Here is a 22717-nt window from a genome sequence, read left to right on the forward strand (position 1 = left end):
GAGAAAGGGTGGAGAACTATCTGGACTGGAAAAACAAAACGTTTATAATTTACTTTCATAAGAAAACAAAAAAGCAATTAGAATTTGGATTCTCAAAACACGTTACTCTAGGCCCAAGAGTATGAAAACTTACTCTGGATTTTTAGGTTCAGAAATAAGAAAAGAAAAAAATTGGAGTGGAGAGAAGGAGTGAGAGGAGGCAGAAAAGGAGGGAACAAACAAACACTACAAAGTGTCAACAACTGGCAAATCTAGGTGGAGGCGTTTACAGTTCTCTGCTTTTGGTTTCTTGACTGCTTTTGAAATTTTTCATTATAAAAACTGGTGAGGGGTGGGCGCTGCAACCCACAGTACTGCTGCTGATCTCTGTGGTGCAACTCAGTGCAGGCAGCTGTCCTGGCACAATGCAAGAGCAGGTTTACTTGGGGGAGAGGGGTGAGCTGGGGGAGCGTGTGAACCAGCTCACCGCACACTTCAGTGTCCTCACCACGGACCCACTGTGCATCATGGGGCTCTCCCACGGGGGCGAGTGCAGGAGACGGACTGCCTGCCTGCTGGAGCAGAGAGCCTGGGAGGGGCCCAAAGCAGTGAGCAAAGGCAGCCGCGGGCCCGCGCCTGGAGCTCCCAGTCCAGCCCAGAAGGTGGGTCGGGCTCAAAGATTCCCAGGTGGCAGAGGTGGGACCCGCCGGCGGCGGCGGGGAGGGAAAGGGCCGTCCTGCAAACTCCCGGCTCAGTCCTGGTGTACTTCCAAGAGCAGAGCCGTATCTCAGGACTGTCGTCAGGACTAAATAAGGCAGGGTATGTGTGCTCCGTGCTTAGCTGGGGGGACTCAGCTGAGCATGCCTTAGTTCTCTTTCTCCTTTATTCTTACAAAGAGCAACTTGAACATGCAAAACAGCTTTCCAACAAAGTCTCTCAGAGGAGTAGAAAGTTACAGGGACCCTTCTACAGAAACTAAACTACGGGGTGAGAAGGTAGCGTGCCTTTTACAAGGGTTCTCCCCTTCTCCCTCACTGCTCTCGGCGCCAGCCAGCACTCAAGACACCTCGGCAGTGGCTGCAGCCACACCGGGAGCCGCTGCCACTTGCTGCCGCCTTCCACTCACACGCTCGCCCCACCGGCAGCAACTTCGCTGTGTGTGAGCAAGTACTGTTTCCAGCCAGCCACAGGTACATACATTTGTTAAATGATGAATTTCTGGGTCTTATTCTAAAGCCTCAAGAGTATTCTTCATTTATGCAATCATAGCAACCAGGTCACATTTCACTCCCCCCACCTCCCCCTTCAAACCCTCACTAATGTTCCAGTTTCAAGTGAATTCTATGATACACGAAAAAGATTCTACTTTGGTATTATTAATAGAACTCAAAAGTTCTGTAGAGTCCTGCATGATTGATCATCTTTTCTCAGCAAACGTCTTCTGTAACAACATTTCACCTTCTGAATGATGACCTGGTACAGGGATTAAATCCGTGAGGCAGCACCACAAGCATCTAAATACAAACATTACGCACAGCAAACTGTCCTTTCGTCGGTGAGTTCTATGTCAACAGAGGAACTTGACTAGCTTATAGCTCTATTTTTCCAATTTCCTTCCCATAAAACAGAGTACAATGTTAAAATTCAGCATGGATGGGTACACACACACACACACCCTTAATTTGTGAACAAGTTTAATTCAGCAAGTATTAATTGGTCATCATTTACAACCCAATCTGTGCTAAGTGCTATCAGAGGACACACATGGCTGGTAGACAGGAAAGTAACTATGTATAAAAACAATGATGAAACCACTACCCTTGGGACCAACAATCTCTACCAGAAGGGACACCTACTGTGGATACTGCGGCCTTGGACTCCCATCTCTGACCTGCAGGCCCTGCACTTCATGAAGCTGGGCTCTGGGGTCTACAAGTCAGTCCACAGCCTTCCCCAGCGGGCAGCGAGCTTCTCAGGGCCCAGCCTTGTTGAAATGTCAATGACAAGGCTGGTCATTTACAGATTATTTTTTCAATAAGCAATGAGCCAGTGTGGAGGTGCACTCTAATCCAATGAGGGTCAGTGACAACACTCACATGAAATACGTTTGGGTGTACGCAAAATAAGGCACTTAACACAGTGAGGTACACCTGCCAAACAGCAGTGCTAGACTAGGAGTAAGGGGCTTGGGTTGAGAAATAACCTATGTAATGTAGTCGGGGTTCTTTCCCTCCCCTGGCCAGCAGAAGTGAACGATGGGCTCCACTTGACCTATTTATCCCCCACTGACGTGCCACTGAAAGCCGGGTTGTGAGTTGGGTGTGAGGGATGGGGTTGGCCCAGGGCTGCAGGGGCTAGGCTCATGTCCCTGATGTCCAATGGCTCATCTCAAAACTTGCTATAGTTTTGTATTTTATTCTATAATATGCCCAGGCTTAACAAAATATCCCCCTGCCCACCACCTCTGGCTGAAATGTCCTCTCGGGGGAGAACCTCTGATACACCACTGATTAGCCCTAAGACACCTTCCAGGAATGGAACATTCCAAGGTCCCTATTAATTATGGGCTACTGAAAGCTTCATTCTCAAACTCCAAGTCGCTGGACAGCCTGTGCTAAGTGAGAACCCTGGGTGTTTCTAGAACACCAGCTCTTCAGAATCCATCCACCCCTCCCCCCATTTTATAAAAACAGCAGGATGAAGCATGGTTCTAATTAAAGAGTAAGCTAAATTTAACGCACACATGGCTACACCAAGCCGGGCCTCCAAGAACAGAGCACACACACATGACTCCAACAACCACCCGAGTTTGCTCCTTACATCTTCCTAGTGACTTTGGCAGGCTGCTCAAGCCAATTAACTACTGGTAATTGACAAAATCTACGGGTCTACAGAATTTAGTTTAGAAACTTTAAGTGATAGGACAAAAAGGAACCAGTTCTCTGAGCTCTCTTCCATGGATGTAAAATGTATAGTCAATCTGCTTTTGGTTTTCTATCCAATTATTAAAAAAAAAAGTTCAGGGAAGAATATGGAAATCAATTAAAAAATAAACAAGAGAACAAACAGCCTGCTGCCTTTATTTCTTGGCCTAACTCTCCATAATATCAACACGCAAGGGGGAGGCACCGAGGTGACATATAGAAACATAATCTTAAAGGGCCTTGGAGAAAGATGAGAACACAGAAGTTACATATTTTCAGTTATTATTAACACTATTATTATTATATTACATTATTAACATCTGTCATATTTGAGATCTCATCCAATCTAAAGATGACTTATGCAATTCACCTCTTTATCTGTGCTATGGTCTTAAAACTAGTGACAAAATAAAGAAAATAAGAAAAGTCTCTATTACTTACTGACAGAAAATAATGAACTTGACTACAAGTGGTTAAAAAAAAATTCTTTTGGCATAATCTTTCTGGGGAGAGGTGGGGGTTGGGGGGGGTCCTGACACTAAGTAATTAAAAAGTCTTAAAGCTGCTTATATCTTATATAGATGCCGTATACACTTCAACCTGATAATTCTACTTTCAGAAATGTATCACAATTCATCAGGTAAGAAAATAACAACACTGCAGGTATGTTTACAATAGCATAAGCTTGGACTTAGTAAATGCCATACCCACTGAAAAAAAGCTGGTGAAATACCTCACAGGTCTTCCAAACAATGGGCTATTACATGAAGGAATACAAAGCATAACATGAGTATAAGTAGGTATCTGTGTATAGCATAAACATCTATAACAAAATAAACTATGTGAATTAGGGAATATAACAAATAGCAATGACTGAATGGTGAGGCTACAACTGACTTTTTTCAAAACTTCATAAATATGTATCATTTTATAATCAGGAAAAAAACTACTACACTTAAAAAATAAGACTCTAAAATAAAAGTTTTTGCTGTCAGCTGAGTATTTTAGGACAACAATTTACTTTGCCTTAAATTATTAGTATCTGGGATCTATTTTAAATCTTCATTCATCTTTGATTACAATAAAAAATGTTTTTCTGCCTATTTTTGATGGTTCATAAATCAAAGCTAAAAGTTGAATTAAGATCTTTAATATATAACTTTGGTCCAGTCCATATTTAATTTTTCCTCATCTTAAACTTCTAAAGCAAAAATGAAGTAAACATAGAGTAAAATATTATCAACTCTTCAGAGTTACCAGAAGTATTCTTATGAAAAAATATGTAACCTTTGAAAAATGTGGTAATCTAAACGGGACAAAATATTTGTGACCCCGTATTCTGAGCAGTGTTCCTGAATCTAGATAACCCGAAGGAGTTTTGGCTGGTCTGCCCAGTCTTCAGGAGACTCCCGTGATGCTGGCCCAGGGCAGAGTCTGCTCTCTGGCCTTCAATAATACACATGTTTTCTGATTCTTTCCTCTTCCACCAGTTGGAAAAAAAAAAAATCCCCTAACAAATAAAGCCACAATCTAAATGTGGATCATTCACAGCTAATTCCAATCCAGCCCAACCCTAACACTTCCTAACCCAATATAGGAGTAAATAAATTTAACTTGTATTTAATGAAAATACAAGTTTTATATAGATTATGGCATGAAAATTGAAAAGAGCAACTGAAAATAAAAGGTAAAGGATGGTGGGTTATCAAAATATAAGAATCAGAAGTTCTATAAAAAAAAGTCATGGGCTAACAGAAGAACCCCAAATCACTCATCTCTACATGATTTAAATTTTAGCTGTAGTACTAGCTAGTTGTGAAATGTTTCCAAAATTGTATTTAAATAGTTTGTGTATTCACTGAATTCCTTACATTTCACGTTTCTAACTATAAACGAAACCCCTAAACTCAAATCATGTTTTTAATTTAACGACACATATTAGGTTACTCTGAGGTATGTGGACAAGGCCTTGAGAGTAATGTATACTGAAGCCACACAACGTAATTAAACAAAACGTAGTGTGTTTAACCGGACTGGTGAGCAATCAGCCCATGCGCTCCACAAGAACTGGTTTCCTGGATCTGTGACAAACATACACAAATGTAAAGGGGGGTGGGGAAACCCCAAAGGCATTCTGCAACATCATTTTCTGAAAACGTGTCCTCAGTGTCACCCTACATGTCAACTGTACATATACTCTTTCCTATTTAAAATGTGTCGCGATAAAGACAGAACAGATATTTCTACATTTTACCAGCTGACATTTTGCAAGGACACAGCAGTTTCTATAAGGCTCACACCTCCTTCATATTTTAATTTTTCAATTTTAGACAATTTGAATGCTCAATTTCAGCTGCTGATTTCGTAAGGTTAAGTTTCCAGCCCAGATTTCACTAGAGAAAAGTTATGAATAAATGCACTGCTGGGGCTGCTGCCAGTGCACCCATCAGTAAACATCAACAGAAGATCACACTACGTGTGTCAAGCATGTGTGCTGAAACCTCAAGGAGAGCCCGATTCTACCATTCCCAGCCATTCCCTCAATCTGTTCCGATTTTGGTAGCCATGTGGACAGGCCAACACTGGACATTACATTCTCTGCAAGTACATGGCGAGTCTAACACTGATGTTTACTTAAGATGGCTAACCTGAATTCGGTGGATACTTACTAAGTGTCTATGTTGAGCAGACAGACCCCCGTGCTCGGCAATGCACCTATCGAGTGCGCTGGACATGGGGCCTACAGGCTGAGAGTCTGGAGGGTGGGGACGAAGTGGGTGGGGTAAGGGAGGGAGTGTGAACCTGTGAACTGTGTCCCTGACGCGGGACACACCAAGGGCCATGAGCAGGGCATTGATAATGACACTCAGAAGGTTTCAGAGTCAGGAGGTTCTTATATGGCTGGGCAAAGGCTGTCAGATGGAAGAAGTAAACGTGGGATCAAGTTCAAAAGATTAAACTAACCGAGGGTTAAACTTATATAGGAAGTTTCACAATAATAAAGACAGCAAAGCTTACTGCCCGGGAGAGAATGACTGGTCACACTTTCCACGTCTCCACACTTGATATTTTTGTAGCTCACACCCATTTTACTAATCAGAACTCTGACATGTGCTTCATGCTTGTGTCCAATTACTCCAGGAGTGACACCAAGTACAAGTGAAATCACAAGTTCACCCTTCCAGTGAAACGCACGGAAAGTTTCTGTCCCTGACAGTGTCAGGAAGACACAAGAGGCCCACCCTGTCAACGCACTCCGTGCACCCGAGTGGGACACCCCATCCGTCCACACCCAGTTCTTTGGCTCTGTCCAAGAACAGAGGCATTAAAGGGCCCAAAATAAGGCTGGAACTAATCATGTGCCGCTCCTGGGGAGCTCAGCTTCTGGAAGAGACAGAATGGCTCTTCTGGTATCCTCTTAGGAGTTGCATAATTAATATACACTAAGGGTAAAACTACGCCAAAGCCTTTGACTGTGTGGATCACAATAAACTGTGGAAAATTCTGAGAGAGATGGGAATACCAGACCACCTGACCTGCCTCTTGAGAAACCTATATGCAGGTCAGGAAGCAACAGTTAGAACTGGACATGGAACAACAGACTGATTCCAAATAGGAAAAAGAGTACGTCAAGGCTGTATACTGTCACCCTGCTTATTTAACTTCTATGCAGAGTACATCACGAGAAACGCTGGGCTGGAAAAAGCACAAGCTGGAATCCAGATTGCTGGGAGAAATATCAATAACCTCAGATATGCAGATGACACCAACCTAATGGCAGAAAGTGAAGAGGAACTCAAAAGCCTCTTGATGAAAGCAAAAGAGGAGAGTGAAAAAGTTGGCTTAAAGCTCAACATTCAGAAAACGAAGATCACGGCATCTGGTCCCATCACTTCATGGGAAATAGATGGGAAAACAGTGTCAGACTTTATTTTGGGGGGCTCCAAAAATCATTGCAGATGGTGATTGCAGCCATGAAATTAAAAGACGCTTACTCCTTGGAAGGAAAGTTATGACCAACCTAGATAGCATATCCAAAAGCAAAGACATTATTTTGCCAACAAAGGTCCGTCTAGTCAAAGCTATGGTTTTTCCAGTGGTCATGTATGGATGTGAGAGTTGGACTGTGAAGAAAGCTGGGCACCAAAGAATTGATACTTTTGAACTGTGGTGTTAGAGAAGACTCTTGAGAGTCTCTTGGACTGCAAGGAGATCCAACCAGTCCATTATAAAGGAGATCAGTCCTGGGTGTTCATTGGAAGGACTGATGGCTGAAGCTGAAACTCCAATACTTTGGCCACCTGATGCAAAGAGTTGACTCACTGGAAAAGACCCTGATGCTGGGAGGGATTGGGGGCAGGAGGAGAAGGGGACGACAGAGGCTGAGATGGCTGGATGACATCACCGACTTGATGGATATGAGTCTGAGTGAACTCCGGGAGTTGGTGATGGACAGGGAGGCCTGGCGTGCTGCGATTCATGGGGTCGCAAAGAGTCAGACATGACTGAGCGACTGAACTGAACTGAAGGGTGAAACGCCTATTTTTTTATACTGAATTAAAAACCCAGTTGCCAAAACAAATACTTCAAAAAAAAAGAGAGAGCACGCCATGTTTTAGGGTCTGTAAACATTATCCATAATGTGGTCTAACTAGGAACTATTAAGCCTCTTTATACCACCCCCCATGGGGCTTCCAATGTGAGATTACAGGCGAGGGGCAGGTTTTAAATGTCTTCACATCCCTCCCGGACTCAGAGCCGGGTCCAGGGGAGGACTCAGGAGAGCACACCCCAGTCCTCCTCCTCGGGTGGCTCAGTGAGGGGCAGGGCTCATTAGCCTCTCAAGGACCATCTGGGCTGCTTCCCTGCGTCTCAACCTCAAAGAGGCTTCCACAGCGGGGTTTCAAATTCTCCCTCATCCCCCCGTTTTTCATTCTCCCCATTCCCAGTCCACAGAACCTTGTGGTATCTTTACGTTAGGCCACCAGCAACTACATCTGCCTTCTTCTCACGGGTGTGAGGGGAGCAGGAGAAAGATGTCTTGGCAGCACGGCGGAAAATACAGCAGCATTCCCATTACCCACCGACGGCTGTCCTCCCCCGGCCTGGAGAATCCAGAACGGCCCCCATGGTTAAGTCCAAAAGGAACCTAAAGCATGCCCACGTGGGTGAAAGGCACAGCAACTGCTAGGCCAGGTCAAGCTCCAGCTGCCGGCGCTTCTGTGCAGACTAGAAGGAACTGGCACAGGAGATAAACTGCCCGTGTCTTCAAGATCAGAAAGAGTCTATTTATATAAAGATATATAAGAAGGGAATATAAAACCCACCACAATTTCTGCATCAACTTCTTTATTCAACTCGATCCCGTAATACCCTAGTATTCAGACACCAAGTCTTACAAGACATGTCAAGCAAAGCCTCTGACAAAGACCTTTACAGGCCTAATTATTAATTATCATACACACATACACACACACACATGTGTATGTGTGTGTATAGGCACAGCAGCTTATGTCTTCATGAGGCATCTGGATTAAATGAAGAAAAAAATTAGACCATGCTATAATCTTCAAAGGTGTTGTTTCAGTTGGTTAACATGACAACTCCTCACCCATCAAAGAAATCAAACTGGAAAGTTAAAGGTATCCACATGTGAATGGATAAGTCACTGGTATTGGTAATCACACCCCCGAAACACAAAAGGAACCACAATATGGATGTGTGTAATCTACACATACATATATGTCTAATGCTATTCAGAAGAAACACACATCCATGAGAAATGCATGATTTTGCCTTGAAGCAAAAATGTTTATCAGGTTATAAAATACTGTATTATTATGCAGACTCAACCAAGTGTTGGGACCTAAATAACAAAATATAATTCATGTGCTCAGATATTAAAAATTCTTTTTTTTAGAGGGAAAATGAATATATATACATCTAAAGTCTGAACCTCTAGGTCTGTAATTTAAAAAAAATTAAAAAGCTATGTATCATACCATAAACTAAGGAAGTCTGTACTCTTAACAAATACAGAATATATGAAAATCTATTATTCCCTGGTAACCCCATGACCCCCTGCTAGCAAAGGCTCTAAAACGGTGCAGCCTCTGCTTTATGGCTGACCCTGGTTCAAGCACTCATTAAACACTCATAACCACGAGGGGTAAGGACAGGTGAGCCAGGATGTGATGGACAATCCCCAAACACCGAAACCATGGGAACCCCTGGACACTAGACAAAGAAAGGTAGCATATTCACTGATCTCACTAAGCCCAGGAGATGATAGAGGCTTTTTATTTTCAAAGACAAAAGCATGACAACAACAAAAAGCTACCATTTATTGTACACTCCCTCTCTGCTGGGAATATAACACTCGTTAGTTCTCACACAAACCTTCAGAGGCAGTTACTAATATCACTCCCAATTTAGAGATGTGGAAACATGCTTCAGAGTTAAGTTATTTAAGTCACAACTTGTAAGATTCATGGTGGGTTTTTAATGGGTCTCCCCTAGTGCCACTGTCTCCTAACAGCTTCCCAGACCACTGGAAATATGACTGGCATTAAGAGAAGTATCAAATTCTGGCAAATACCATGAATAAGAGAGCCACATCCCCACCATGATACAGGAGGGCACAAAAAGGTATGTATTGGTGAGCGGTGTCTCTGGATTAGGAGTGAAAATCTGCCGTCTCCACGCCTTATGCATCTCTGTGATGAGTACTGAATCAGGTATGACAGAAGCAGCAGACGTTTCTCCTGTGACTATTACCCGTGTTTCTCTGGCCAAGTTTCTCATCTATAAAATGAAGCGACTGTATTTACCCCATAGGAAAATTGTGAAGATTAAATACGACCTCATATAGCGCCTGGCACCAAGAGAACGGCTCTTTCCCCTCATCCAGTCTGGTGCAGACAAGCAGTAAATACTGCAGGAATTCAGAAGGAAGACGCCACCGTGGGACAAGTGAAGGGACGTTTCACAGACCACGGGGTGTGCACGGGGCAGCGGGCGCACTCGGGAATGTGTTCTGGTACAGCGAGTCTGCGGAGGGGCACGGAGCGCCTCTGCAGCGCAGCAGGACCACCACTTGGTCTGGAGCACTGTCCCATGCAGCCCTGGGGAAGCGGGTCCATGACGGGTTTCTCCTTCCCCTCTGCCCCAAGCACCGTGCGCTTCTTCCCTATTCCCGTATTTCAGGACAGAAACCTTCGCTGTCACCCTTCCCTGGGGCTCCCTCTGGTGCCACGCAAGTAGGGCCTGCTGAGCAGCGGCAGGAGACGTCGACAAGAACAAGCCAGTCCCGAGGCTCCGATGATTCCAGCGGTTTCCCTGGAATCCTTCTAGATAGTCAATCCTTCTTACTTTTACCTATCTCAGCAGTAAGCGATGGGTTCCTTAGTTATTCTTGACTACCTGAGTTATTTCTGAGATCATGATAACTCACTGAAATCCAGTTAAACAGTAACCCAACTTATGGAGTAGCTGCACCTGCCATCATCTGGCTCCAGTTTAACAACTGACAGGCGAATGGACAGAATGGTATCACCATCAGCCACACTTTCCCTGAGAACTCAGCTATTGTTCAACCCCCCCGCCACAGACACACAGACACACACACAGACACACACACACACAGGAAGTAAAAATTAATTACATTGCAACCTGAAAAAATGCAAAATTCACATTTCTAAAACTTAAACCTCTTCTAGAAGTTTAAGTAACCATTAATGGATAATAAAAAGACAAAGCAATGTTAGTTAAAGAGGTAAAAAGCATAAATAAAAAAGCAGTAAATGTCATATCCCAAGTTCCCAAAGGTTGGAAATCAGGCAAAAATCAGACTGTCAAGCTACATTTGCTGTCTTTTGTAAAACTGGCTAGGAGCTCCCACAGGAAAGATAGGCACCCAAACATAAACAGCCCACCACAGTATACAGCACCACCTTTTCAAGTTTATGCTTGAAAAACTGTCAATGTGAAGAGAATGCAAGATTTAATTCACCTCCACGTCTCAAGCTCATGGCTCCCTACTATTCCCTGAAAAGAGGAGCTAGTATTACTGGGACCAGACAGCCTGTGAGGACCCCTGGCAGCCTCGCAAGCAGCCTCCTGTCTGCTCCAGCACAGTTCTCTCTCTCTCTCTCTCTCAAGGCCTGTGTTAAATCTGTTAAATCTCAGAGAAAAGGCTTCTCCTCTGACTCAGGGTGAGTTCTAAAGTTCACAGCGAGAAATCTTGAAAGGGGTGTTGTTTTTTTAAATCCATTAGAGTAAATTTAGAACACATATACTGAACTTGTCCCTTAATTTCTAAGTGACATGTATCACTTTCTGGGTATTGAAAGTCTCTAGTCATGGCCATTAAACTGGTAGAATCTTGAACCAAACTCTACTTAGAGAACAAATGTGAAAATAAGATAATTATGAATCATCTCTTAGAGAAGAAAGTCAGACTCATTCTTCATTTTAATTGATGTGCAAGACAGTCCCAAACAGTCCAACACCCATGGAGAGCCACTCACTGGGTTCTTGTGGGGCTGTTATAGTAACCCCCTGTCTACAAGCAACAGCTAGCACCTAGACATCATTTATCAATGACCTGTGACTGGCTTCAGCATAAACAGATTGGTTACCAAGTAAAATCCCATTGGTAGAGAATCTGCTTTGGGCATGTTTAGGTTTTTATGCTCCTCTTCTCTTGTCAAAATAGCTGTAATAACTTGCCATCAACACATTAAGCCTTCTCTAAGGGGTTGTCATTTGGTTTAGCAGATGTCTTTAAAATCCATTATATTTCTATAGCAATTTAAATTACTACCTGGACACTGCTTTCCTTACTTCCACAAATAAAAATAAGGATGGGCTCTTTATTAGAGCACTTGCCATCAAGACTGCTCTCTGGTGCCCTGCTTTCCAAAATATAACTATTAAAAGGCCAGGAACATGAGCCTGGGGAAGGTGAACTTGTTCAGTTTTTACTAAGACTAAATTTAAAACTATCAACCTTCATTTAACATAGACTTCTGTACAGCTTCAAGTCTCAAAAGAGAACATTACAATCCCCAAAGACTAAATCACTTGTCTCTTGTAAGAGTTATCAGAATAGCATTATGCTGAAAGTGACAGCCTGGCTCTGTTCTGTTTGTTAATGCAGCACAGACTTGCTGGCCAACTGCAACTGGCTGTGAGTCCTTATCGCAAATAAAACTGTTTTTGTGCCATTTCTATTTTTCACTTAAACGTCGCCAGCTCCTCCAGACTCAGGACCTGTCAAGTGTCCTGCTGCCAAGACTCTGCCTGTCAGAAAGGTCAGCATCCAGTACCTTCCAGTTGGGTCCCAGAGGGCCTCTCTTGGTCTTGACAGACTGGAATAACGCTGGGTCTTCATCAGCTTTGTAGTCCTGCAAAGCAAAACAAAGTCAGAGGCTGAGAAGAAAACCAGAGAAAAATTTTCTAGCCTTGGCCAGAATAGCCCTTTGCAGCTACTAAACACAGGACAGAAACTGACTGGGCTTACTGTGCTTTGCATAAATGCAGGGAAATGCTTCTATGTGACATTAAGTTGTCCGTTGGGTTCTCTTTGCTCTAAGCTTTTACCTTAACTCAAAACTACATAATAAAAAGCAATACAAGTCTTGATCAACAAGTCCACCACAACTGGTTGCTGGATTGCTGTTAGTATCTCTAAGAACAAATTTTTAACACTTCTCAACAGTTTCAGCATTTTGATATACTTATCATCACACTCAAGAAATTAAGCAGACTCACACCAGTTCTGAAATGCTCATGAGACTCTAACACATGCTAGAGAGCAACTACCATGACTGGAAACATAGATCAGAACCGTGGGTTCTGTGCACTCCAAGCGCTGCCACGTCTGGGTCTGAGGTGGAGCCTGTCCGTGGAGAGTCACCAGTACAAATGCCTTAGGGACCACACTCAGGTCAGTCCCGCATGGCCAAGTGAGGTGAGGGAGGGCTTCATGACTCCATATGGGACTCAGTTACAAGCATGTCACAGGGCACAGCCCTAAAATTTATGCAAGGTTCCTGTGTGTATAAATTCTGTTTCCCTTAATATAGTCTTTCTGGTAGAATGGAAAATACAAGAGAAGTAAATCCTTTTAATCCTATCTGCTTTACAAAAGTTCTTGTGTCATTTCGCACGTACACACACGTAATCCACATACAGAAATTAAAAATTATTTTTGAATAGTTAACGTCCAGATTTAAAAAATGAAGTGAGTTATATAATAGTAACAGTGAACAGAGATCAGGTGAAGATATTACAAAAGGACAGCCCCTTTCTTCTTGGGCAGGGGTCCTTCACAGGATTTGTGGAGGACCACCTACTTTGAGAAAAATGCCCAGAGAAGTCAATATGAAGAAATATCATTGTTTTAGAGATAAAGTCAGCACAAGCACTGAAAGCACGCCAAAGCGCAATACAAACTTTCAAAATCAAAGAAAACAGGCTGAGAAGCAGCAAATCAAGACTCGACAGTCATTCAGTAAATGCATATGGCATGTTAGCAGTTTCTAAAGAGAAAGTTACAAATAAATCATATGAGGAAGGAGAAAAGTGAGGTTCAGGTACCTAACAGAACTTCTTTAAGGGGCAGTAACTGGGCAAACATGTGACCTTGAACTCAAAGCCTGTCTCAACGGTTACTGCGGCGAACCTGACTGGCCGCGCTAGGCCCTGCTGCTGAAACGCGCAACACGGCACAGACACAGGAGGAGGTCGCCAGCGCCGGCCAAGACAAGCTGGGATGAGCCGACTGCAAGGAGTCGGGCAACTGCAGCTACTCGGTGTGTCTGGGCACATCAGCAGAGTTCAATTACGGTCAGCTAACAGGAATTCCTAAATTCTAGTTTAGAACCACACCTTAACAACTTCACTGTGGACTGAGGGGAAAAAAAAGAACCAACTGCACAGGTGGTCCCTAGACCTGGATTCACAGTGAGACACCAGCTCTCCTGCTAACAAACCACCACGCAACATTTTCTTTTAGGTCAGAGCCTTGGAAACTCAGAGACGAACTCAATTTCCTCCAAAACTGAAAGCATTTAACATCCTATCAAATAATCACTTTTGACATCAACTCCTTCGATTCAAGGTCTATTTACTGAACAGCCATCACGGGGAAGGGTGCCCTGCATAAGCACCAAGCAGGGCGCAAGATGCTAAGAGGTAGTCTGGGGTCCAAGAGCAGAGGAAGAGCCAGCACCTGGGTCCGGCCCCTGGGAAGTCAGTCTAGCCGGACGGAATAAAACCAAGAGACAAAAGGTACCCGGAACCGCAGGGATCACATGCCCACTGCCAGCAGGGAATGGAGAGAAGAAATTACAGTCAGAATGGAAGCTGATCAACACCAGCTCAGGAAAACTGTTTTTAAAATGAGTTTTAACATCATGTTTAAAAGCAGAAAAGACTTTCTGCTAAAGTGCATTGTGTTAAAATCTTTTATGATAAAATTTTAATTATCTGTATAATGTTCAGGGGCCTGGCCAGTGTTTAACACTTAACAGTTCATCCCACTTGAGGGAAAAACACTTTTTTTTTTTTTTGCTTTTCTTACTAAGTGGGGTGTGACCTTACTGTGAGCAAGATGCCCAAGTTTTTGCTTTTTCACAAAATCTAAGATATTATGGGGCCCTGCATGAGCTGAATAGTAAATAATCACATTTCCTGACTCTGAGAGACTGCCAGTTACAGGATGCTCCATTATTTTACGTACCATTAAGAAGGAAAACACCAGGCCAATAAAACAGGCCACAACTGGAGGACAAATCTGACTTTGACTATATTAAAATATGAGGAGAAAAATGAGAGAGGGGATCTTAGAACTGACGAAACAGAGATTGCAGAACTACCTCTGTGGATTCTAAACTTGCCAGCTCCAAGACAGAAAGAAAAACAAAGTCTACAAAATACAGTATACACAAGTGTTAGCAGGACCGACAGTATACAGTAGGGCAGTAGACAAACCAAGGCAGAACTAATTTAAGAAAAGCGAGCGTGGTCTAAATTGTAATCAGTATAAATGATTGTCATGTAGAGGTAAACTAATTAAGGGGGTGGGTGCCCCAGGAGAAGGGCTGACGCAGGATTAAGGCCGCAGCACTGAACGTGAAAATGTTAGGCGAATGGATTAGATGGACTTCTGGACAACACTCCTTTCTCCGTCCTAACCCCATCCAGCACCACACCAGGGAGACAACTTAAGGGATTTTTTCAATACTTATTTGACATAATTAACCGAAAAATATGGAGTAAGAGTTATTTCAGAGCCTTCATTATTAGTGCTGTCAACTGGGTAACTTTTCTGAACTACGGAGTTACAACATGTTAGAGGGGACTGCGCCCTGAAGACCACCCAAGCCGCCTCATTTCACAGGTGAGGAAACCACGGTCCAACAAGGAGGTGGTACGGCCCGCCTACCTGGGCACTTGCACACCAGCCTCCTCACCCTCCCTCTGTCCGAGGCTCATTCTGGGCCATCACACAGGAAGACGGCAGAAGGGCATCCACACAAGGCACACAAACGAAACACATTTCAAAAACGTCAAGCAGCAGCAGCACCTCAGATACTAAAGTGGATTCTCCTAGAAGGCATGAGTGTGTGCATATAAAGCATCACATACACACACACACACAGAAGGCACGAGTGTGTGCATATATCACACACACCGCCCCCCCCAAAGCTAAGTCTCCCCTTTCTGCTCTTTTCCCTTGAATATAAAGTAGCAACATTAAAGATACACTAGAAATGTTAACAAAACCCAATTATTAACAATAGCACCTTAACCTTGACAGATGAGGAAAATGCATCTTGTCAAAACCCAGGAATTTTCGCACTTTTTAATGTTAGTTTGAATACACAGATGTTTAATCAGCTGAATTAAGTAGCAAGATATTAACAAGCAGCAAGCAAGTGTGGTTTTATTAACCTCACTTTTGTATTTATATAACATTTAATTTTTTGAACAGTATCTTTCTGGCTACAATTTTGTCACTGGGTATCTAGTTTTGTCTTTCTATATTTGAAATCAACTGGCTGATTTATATCCGTATCACAATGAACAAATATATTCCTTCATGTATGACAGTTTCAGCATACAGAATGCAACCTCAGCTACCAATTATAGCTGCAAATGAGCAATAGTGTGGAATGAGACAGCCTGCTGGCTTTGTTAGTATTCTGTCTCCTTTGGGGTCCCACGGGGAAAGGGGAGGCTCTGATGAAGAGAAGCCCTTGGCTCATGGTTTATTGTGCTTGCCACCAGCTGCAGACTTCTCATCTCATTAGTTCTTTTAGAATACTGTGGGTGAAGACAGCTGTAGCCTACTTGAGTCTTCAGCTCCTGGGTATTCTGAAGGCTGAATTTGCTATGCACTTTCTGTAATCCTTGGGAAAAAAAAAAAAAAAACAGCAGATTCACTGGGCCAAGGAAAAGTATTTTTTAAATGAGTTTTAAAATCATGTTTAAAAGTAGAAAAATCTTATTGCTAAGGTGCTTTGTGTTTAAAATTTTTTTATGATCAAATTTTAATTGTCTGCATAAAATGCCCAGAGGCCTGGCCAGGAATAAGGGCTTAGTAAAACCATCATTATCAAGTTAGGTGTAGTGTCCCCAGACACTGCTCGCTCCACCAATGCTAGTGCCTGAACAACAGAAAAACACAATGGTATCAGCATAAGGTAGATGCGGATCAGTGTTAATACAACTCTATTTAATTGAAAACTCTGTTTAAGTAAAAAAGGAGGCAAGTCAAGACACCCTTTGGAGAACAAATAAAATCTAATATGGTAAATAAGTAGATTACTGAGTCTCCATGCTGGAGCCACAGAATACATTCATTAAATTCTTATAAATAACTGTTTTCTGTCACTGGAATACAAAAGTTGTGCTACCTCTTGGGTGTACATCTGTTACTCACTACAGCTCTCGATAGAAACTCTCAACAGAAACCAGATTCATTCTGAAGACAAAGAATATTAGTTTTATGAATCTTTTAGCATAGTGGCTGCCCCCCCAACCCCAAATGCAAGTACAAAATCTGTGCTGAGCCAACCCGAACGTCCTTGAGCCCAGACTGAACTCATGATTATGAATGGGGAAGGGAGCAGGAGGTGGGGGCAGGCTGGTAGGAGTTTCTTAACAGCTTGTGGAAAAATCAAGAGCTCCAGACACCAGAAACTGCTTAAAGAACCACGCCTGGGTCACCACAGGTGATGCTACCTGTACAGTGAGAAAAGGAAATGCTGGCCAGAACCACCTATGTGAGCAAGTCCTCAACACCTGCCCTCCCTGGCAAAGAGAAACAGCTCTACAGGGTAAACAAAAACTTGATAGGGATACTAGAATCCTGCAGCCTGCTTGTAAAATGCTCTCCTTCAGCATAAGATGATTAATTAGGTGTCTATTCAAATAGCTCAAAGATAATCACCAAGTTTAAAATGCAGATACTGCTGCTCAACTCAGCAGAGCTCATTTCCTCTAACCACAACCTAAAAGTAAAGACCAGGATGGGGAGAGAGCTGAATTAAATAGGAAGATAAATAACAAATATCATTTATTAGCACTGCGCTGGATTTTTCAGTACTGTGGCACTTAGAAAAAAGGGGTTCCCAGATACTATCATCGCTAACCCCAGTGTGTAACTCACTGGAGCTGAGAAAACTCAAGTGACTCCAAAGGGGAAGCCTATTAAAAAAAAAAAAAAATGTTTGCATTAAATTTTGCCAAGTAACAAGAGGTGTAAAGAGAAATTAACATTTACTAACTTGTTTAAGAAACTCATTTCAACATATTTTCAAATAAGCAGCTTTCTTTCTGATTTTTAATTACATCTCCCCAGTGACTCCTCACCCTTTCAGGTTCCCACAGAGTACCATTAATATAGTATAAGTAAATCTTATTAATTCAGGTCCTACCACCTTGGAATTTATAATAATTCGGACAGGGGCTGGACTGAAGTTTATCTTTGCATGATCTATGAAAAAAAGATTTGCTACACAAATTAATAGAGTAACAAGATCTCAGGAGGGCTGTTTAAACAGTTCAGAAGTGTTTTAGAGCAATTCAGAAGCATTCATTTGCATATAATTATTATGCTAATTACAAATCATTCTTATCTATTCATTAAAGCAGATTCCCAAAGGACCACTAATTGTCAATAACTTGTTGGCCTAGTTTCTGTTGCTGAATGTACCTCAAAGGAACAGAGTGGCATTAAAAAATATTCTCTAATTCAGCCCTCTCATTAATCCTTACTGGCTTCTCACCAATGAATCCTTAAAACGGAATTTTTAAACAACTGCCCTGAGAACTGAGAAATGCAGTCAAACCTACACACCCAAGCAGAACACTTGCTTGTAATCTTTTCAATCTCAGAGAGACCCCGCACAGTGAGAGTTCGGGTGGGCGAGCGTGGTGGACAGGGGAGGGGGCCGGAGGCCGTCAACAGGACTCTGTGCTGAAAGGTGGCCCCAGCCTCAGGCACTGCGGGGCTAGAGCATAGCTAGGGCAATCGCCTCCTCCATTCTTTCTCATCTTGTCCGAATCACAGCCAGAGCCTGCCAACCCTGTCATGTTTATGAAGGCAGACCCCTCAAAGCCTTTGGAAGGTTACAAATTAATACAGAAAGAGAAAAAAACCCCAGAATTTCAGCCATGAAAAGAAGTTACAACCAAAAACCTGATGTCAACAACCCAGCAGGGAAACCAAATAGCTGGGGACCAGAAGAGGGGCTTCCCGGGGAGCCAGGGCTGGTAGGTATCTCCCAGGTCTCCCTTACAGAGGTCAGTAGGCTACTGGTTTGGAGGAGCCCATACTTCATGTGGCTGTATTTGTTACTGCCACATATTTATTACTATGTATTTACATATTATAGCATTAAAAAATATATTTTAAACTCTTCACATCAATGAAATTAAGTACCAACACACCAATAAGTCAGTCTTATTAAAGATGATTGTTAAATATTATATATTTTAAAATTAAACTGCATACGCCTAAAACGTAAATAAGTTTAGGAAAGTTTTATTTAATATGTGCTGTGCCTAGTTGCTCAGTTGTGTCTGACTCTTTGTGACCCCATGGACTGTGGCCCGCCAGGCTCCTCTGTCCGTGGGAATTTCCCAGGCCAGAATACTGGAGTGGGTGGCCATGCCCTCCTCCAGGGGATCTTCCCAGCCCAGGGATGGAACCCAGGTCTCCCGCGTTGCAGGCAGATTCTTCACCAGCTGAGCCACCAGGGAAGCCCAAGAATACTGGAGTGGGGAGCCTTTCCCTTCTCCAGAGGATCTTCCCAACCCAGGAATCAAACCAGCTCTCCTGGCATTGCACGCAGATTCTTTACCAGCTGAGTTATCAAGGAAGCTTCCCTGATGGCTCAGATGGTCAAGACTTCCTATTTTTAACATAAAATGCATTTCCTTAAATGACAGTAGACCGCAGAATATACTACCTCAAATTCCTTGAAGTGGGAATGTCCTCTTGAGAGCTTACAGGGTGAGCCTTCTCCAGTACAATATTCATTTTGGTGCATGACCTGGGCTTCAGGCACAGCTGCTCCTAAGTCCCAGGACCCCACTCATTACATTAGCACCGATTTAATAAACACTAAATAGGATATGGCTTCCCTGATTCCTCAGCAAGTGAAGAATCTGCCTACAACGCTGGAGACACAGGAGAGACAGGTTGAGTCCCTGGGTTGGGAAGATTCCCGGAGGAGGAATTGGCAACCCCCTCCAGTATTTTAGCCTGGAAATCCCACGAACTGAAGAGCCTGGCAGGCTACCGTCCAAAGGGTCCCAGAGAGTCGGACACAACTGAGCAACTAAGCTCAGTTGTTTAATCATAAATATATAATTAAATATAATATTTAATTAAACAATTATTAATTATAAATATACAATTTAAATTATACATTTTAACTTTAAAATATATAATATTTAACAATCATCTTATAATTGCAGAAAGAATTTAACTTTTTTTTTCAAACAGTAATACAAAATCTGATAAGCAGGATCATTCCTGCTACTGTTTTTGGAAAGCTTATTTTTGTTCTGGGCACACACCTCCTCCTAGTTAATCCTCCTCACAACCTTGGGACAAGGTACTACCATCGCAATTGGGGATGAGAAAGTGAAGGTCCTGCCCAACCAAGTTCACAGCAGCTGAGCAGGGCTAGGACGCAGAGAGATGCTGTCCTGTGGACAGCCAGGCTCAGAAAACTTCACTGCAAAAATGCGATGTGGTTTACACTCATCACCTGATAAGGCTCAAACACTTCACTCCCAGATCAGTCTAAAGAACCTCTCCTTGAGGGCTTCCACTGCTGTGGGCCTTCATAAGGAATACACTTTAGAAACCTGATTCGGAGCTGTTTATGCTGATTTCTTTAAAAATATCTGTCATTAGCTGCTCAAATACAAAAGAAAACCCACAAAAAAAGTTTTCTAACTCTTACCAGACCATTTCTCCCTACCCAGGAAAACTTCACACCTGACCGCCTCCATCACCCTCTCTGATTTTTTTTAAACTCTGAAACTGTGCAAGAGATTTAGAAGTAAACACTAATAACAAGTTCTAGTGGGAAAAGTATCTTCTGCCACATAAGCTGGTAATCGCAGAGTTTTCAGGGAAAATTTTTATATTCTTGCCAAGATTTAAGCAAGCAGGAGATAAGCAATGTGTTCTTTTCCCACAAGAGGGCACTGCCATCCAACTATGCCTTCAAATACACAGGACATTCTCTAAGCCCACCCCGGATGCAAACCTAAGTGTTCCAGAGTACTTGACCATGTAAGGCAGCAGAAGAAAGTGGGAAACATTTTCTCATTTCTTTTTAATAAGAACCATGCTTACATTTATTTATATCTTCTTTGAGAAAGGGTGGGAAAAAACAAAATACCTCTGAAAGTCACTACAAAAAGGATCCTGACAATGGTTTGCTTCACAGCATAGCAAAGGGAGATGAGACAAGCCACCAACAAGTGAAATTTCTTAAGCAAAAGCAAAACCACTGCTACCTCAAAACCTGTAACTTGAGTTGTTCTGTTGTCTTTTTTCTTCCGGAGCTCAAGGAGGCCACTACTCCAAGTCAGGAACTGAGTCACAGTTCTCACCTCTTTATTATGCACACACTTTAATAAAGAGCTTTTGGAGCTCCTGAACACAGGCCAGGAATAAGTAGCAGCCTTTGGAGAGAGAAATGAGTATGTGGGTTTATTCTAGTGGCAGAAGGAAGAGGTTCTCAACTAGGCTGAGTGTGTGCTCAAGCCAAGGAGACTCGAAGCACTTGGCACCCTCAGGCTCCTCGCACTTGCTGGAAGCTGGCCACAGACATCTAATAAACAGAAGCTCTTTTCAGGGCTAAAGAACAGGATAGCCACAGCTCTGGGAGGCAGACCGCCCTTCTTAGGAAGTGAGAAGCAGCAGCTGGGACGCAAGGAACATCTAAGATGCAGGTGTTTCCAGAAAGCTGTGAGCAAGAATGAACTGGAGTGACAATCAGCCCTGACCATTATCATCTACCAAGGGTTATTTCTGAAGTCTATTAGATTGACCCCCAAAGTGTCATTTTTGCAGCTCAAAAGCTGACAAATATTAACAATTTCATATGGTCTGATCAAATATTTAACTTTTTCCAGTCGAACTTCATCATGTTTCTAATTTTAAAGAGGAAAAAAATGTAATCTTGTAAAGATTATTTAGAAAGCATGTTTTCTGGTTCTTACATTTCTTTAAAATTATGAAGTTTTTTTCTGAAGGCAGTGCAATAAAGCACATATTGCCAAGACTATCTGCTCAAATGTGTAACATCTGGGCACTGTCTCACAGAACATCTGATCAAAAGAAAAGATATGCCTGAATCCTTCCTAGAGCACAAGAAACAAACACTGCTTAAGTGTGACCAAAATTTACACGCCTAAGTACATTATACCATGTTTCATCAGCTTTCCACGGCTGACATTTAGGAAAAAGTATGTTTGAAAAGAGCAGTAACTTTTAAACAATACATACTCAAGGTTTAAAATACTTATAAAGTGCCAGACTGTTCAAAACTCAAATAATGGAATGGTGCTCAAAGTGAAAAACAGCTGCTTCTGCTGCTGGTAACTCACTTCAGTCGTGTCCGATTCTGTGTGACCCCATAGAAGGCAGCCCACCAGGCTCCCCCGTCCCTGGGATTCTCCAGGCAAGAACACTGGAGTGGGTTGCCATTTCCTTCTCCAATGCATGAAAGTGAAAAGTGAAAGAAATCGCTCAGTCGTGTCTGACCCTCAGCAACCCCAAGGACTGCAGCCTTCCAGGCTCCTCCATCCATGGGATTTTCCAGGCAAGAGTACTGGAGTGGGGTGCCATTGCCTTCTCCGAGAAAAACACCTCAATGGGTGGAAAAGGCAAGTCTTATACACTCGTTTCCAAAGGCAACCGAGACTTCAGAAAATCAGTTACAGAGGAGCATACTTCTGCTGTCAACTGCTGCTCTGCCCACCAAAACATATTCACCAAACACACAGATCATAACCAGAGAACAAACAGTCAGTGCTGGAAAGAACAAGCGAAAAGCACAAACTTCAGAAGCCAATTCATCTTCCTGGAGATCGCCATCATCACGGGACTTCCTACAAGCGGCTTGGATGACCCCACCAATCCCATTACTGTCTGTGGATATGCAATTAAATGATGGGGGCTCTTCATTTAGTGGCTCAAACGGTAAAGAATCTGCCTGCAATGGAGGAGATCTGGGTTCAATTCCTGGGTAGGGAAGACCCCCAGAGAAGGGAAT

At 42.9% G+C, this 22717-nt stretch overlaps 1 protein-coding gene across 2 annotated transcripts in view; it reads right to left on the bottom strand.

Moving 5' to 3' along the window:
• The window catches only part of PITPNB (phosphatidylinositol transfer protein beta), a 61827-nt gene that overhangs the window by 9181 nt on the left and 29929 nt on the right, over positions 1-22717 (bottom strand). For both annotated transcript variants that reach the window (XM_040251363.1, XM_040251364.1), the window contains exon 8: positions 12233-12310. In XM_040251363.1, coding sequence (XP_040107297.1) covers positions 12233-12310 — 78 coding nt within the window. The remainder of the gene's footprint in view (positions 1-12232; positions 12311-22717) is intronic.

The sequence above is a fragment of the Oryx dammah genome, unplaced genomic scaffold (assembly GCF_014754425.2).
Source record: "Oryx dammah isolate SB20612 unplaced genomic scaffold, SCBI_Odam_1.1 HiC_scaffold_12, whole genome shotgun sequence".
Taxonomy (NCBI): Eukaryota; Metazoa; Chordata; class Mammalia; order Artiodactyla; family Bovidae; genus Oryx; species Oryx dammah.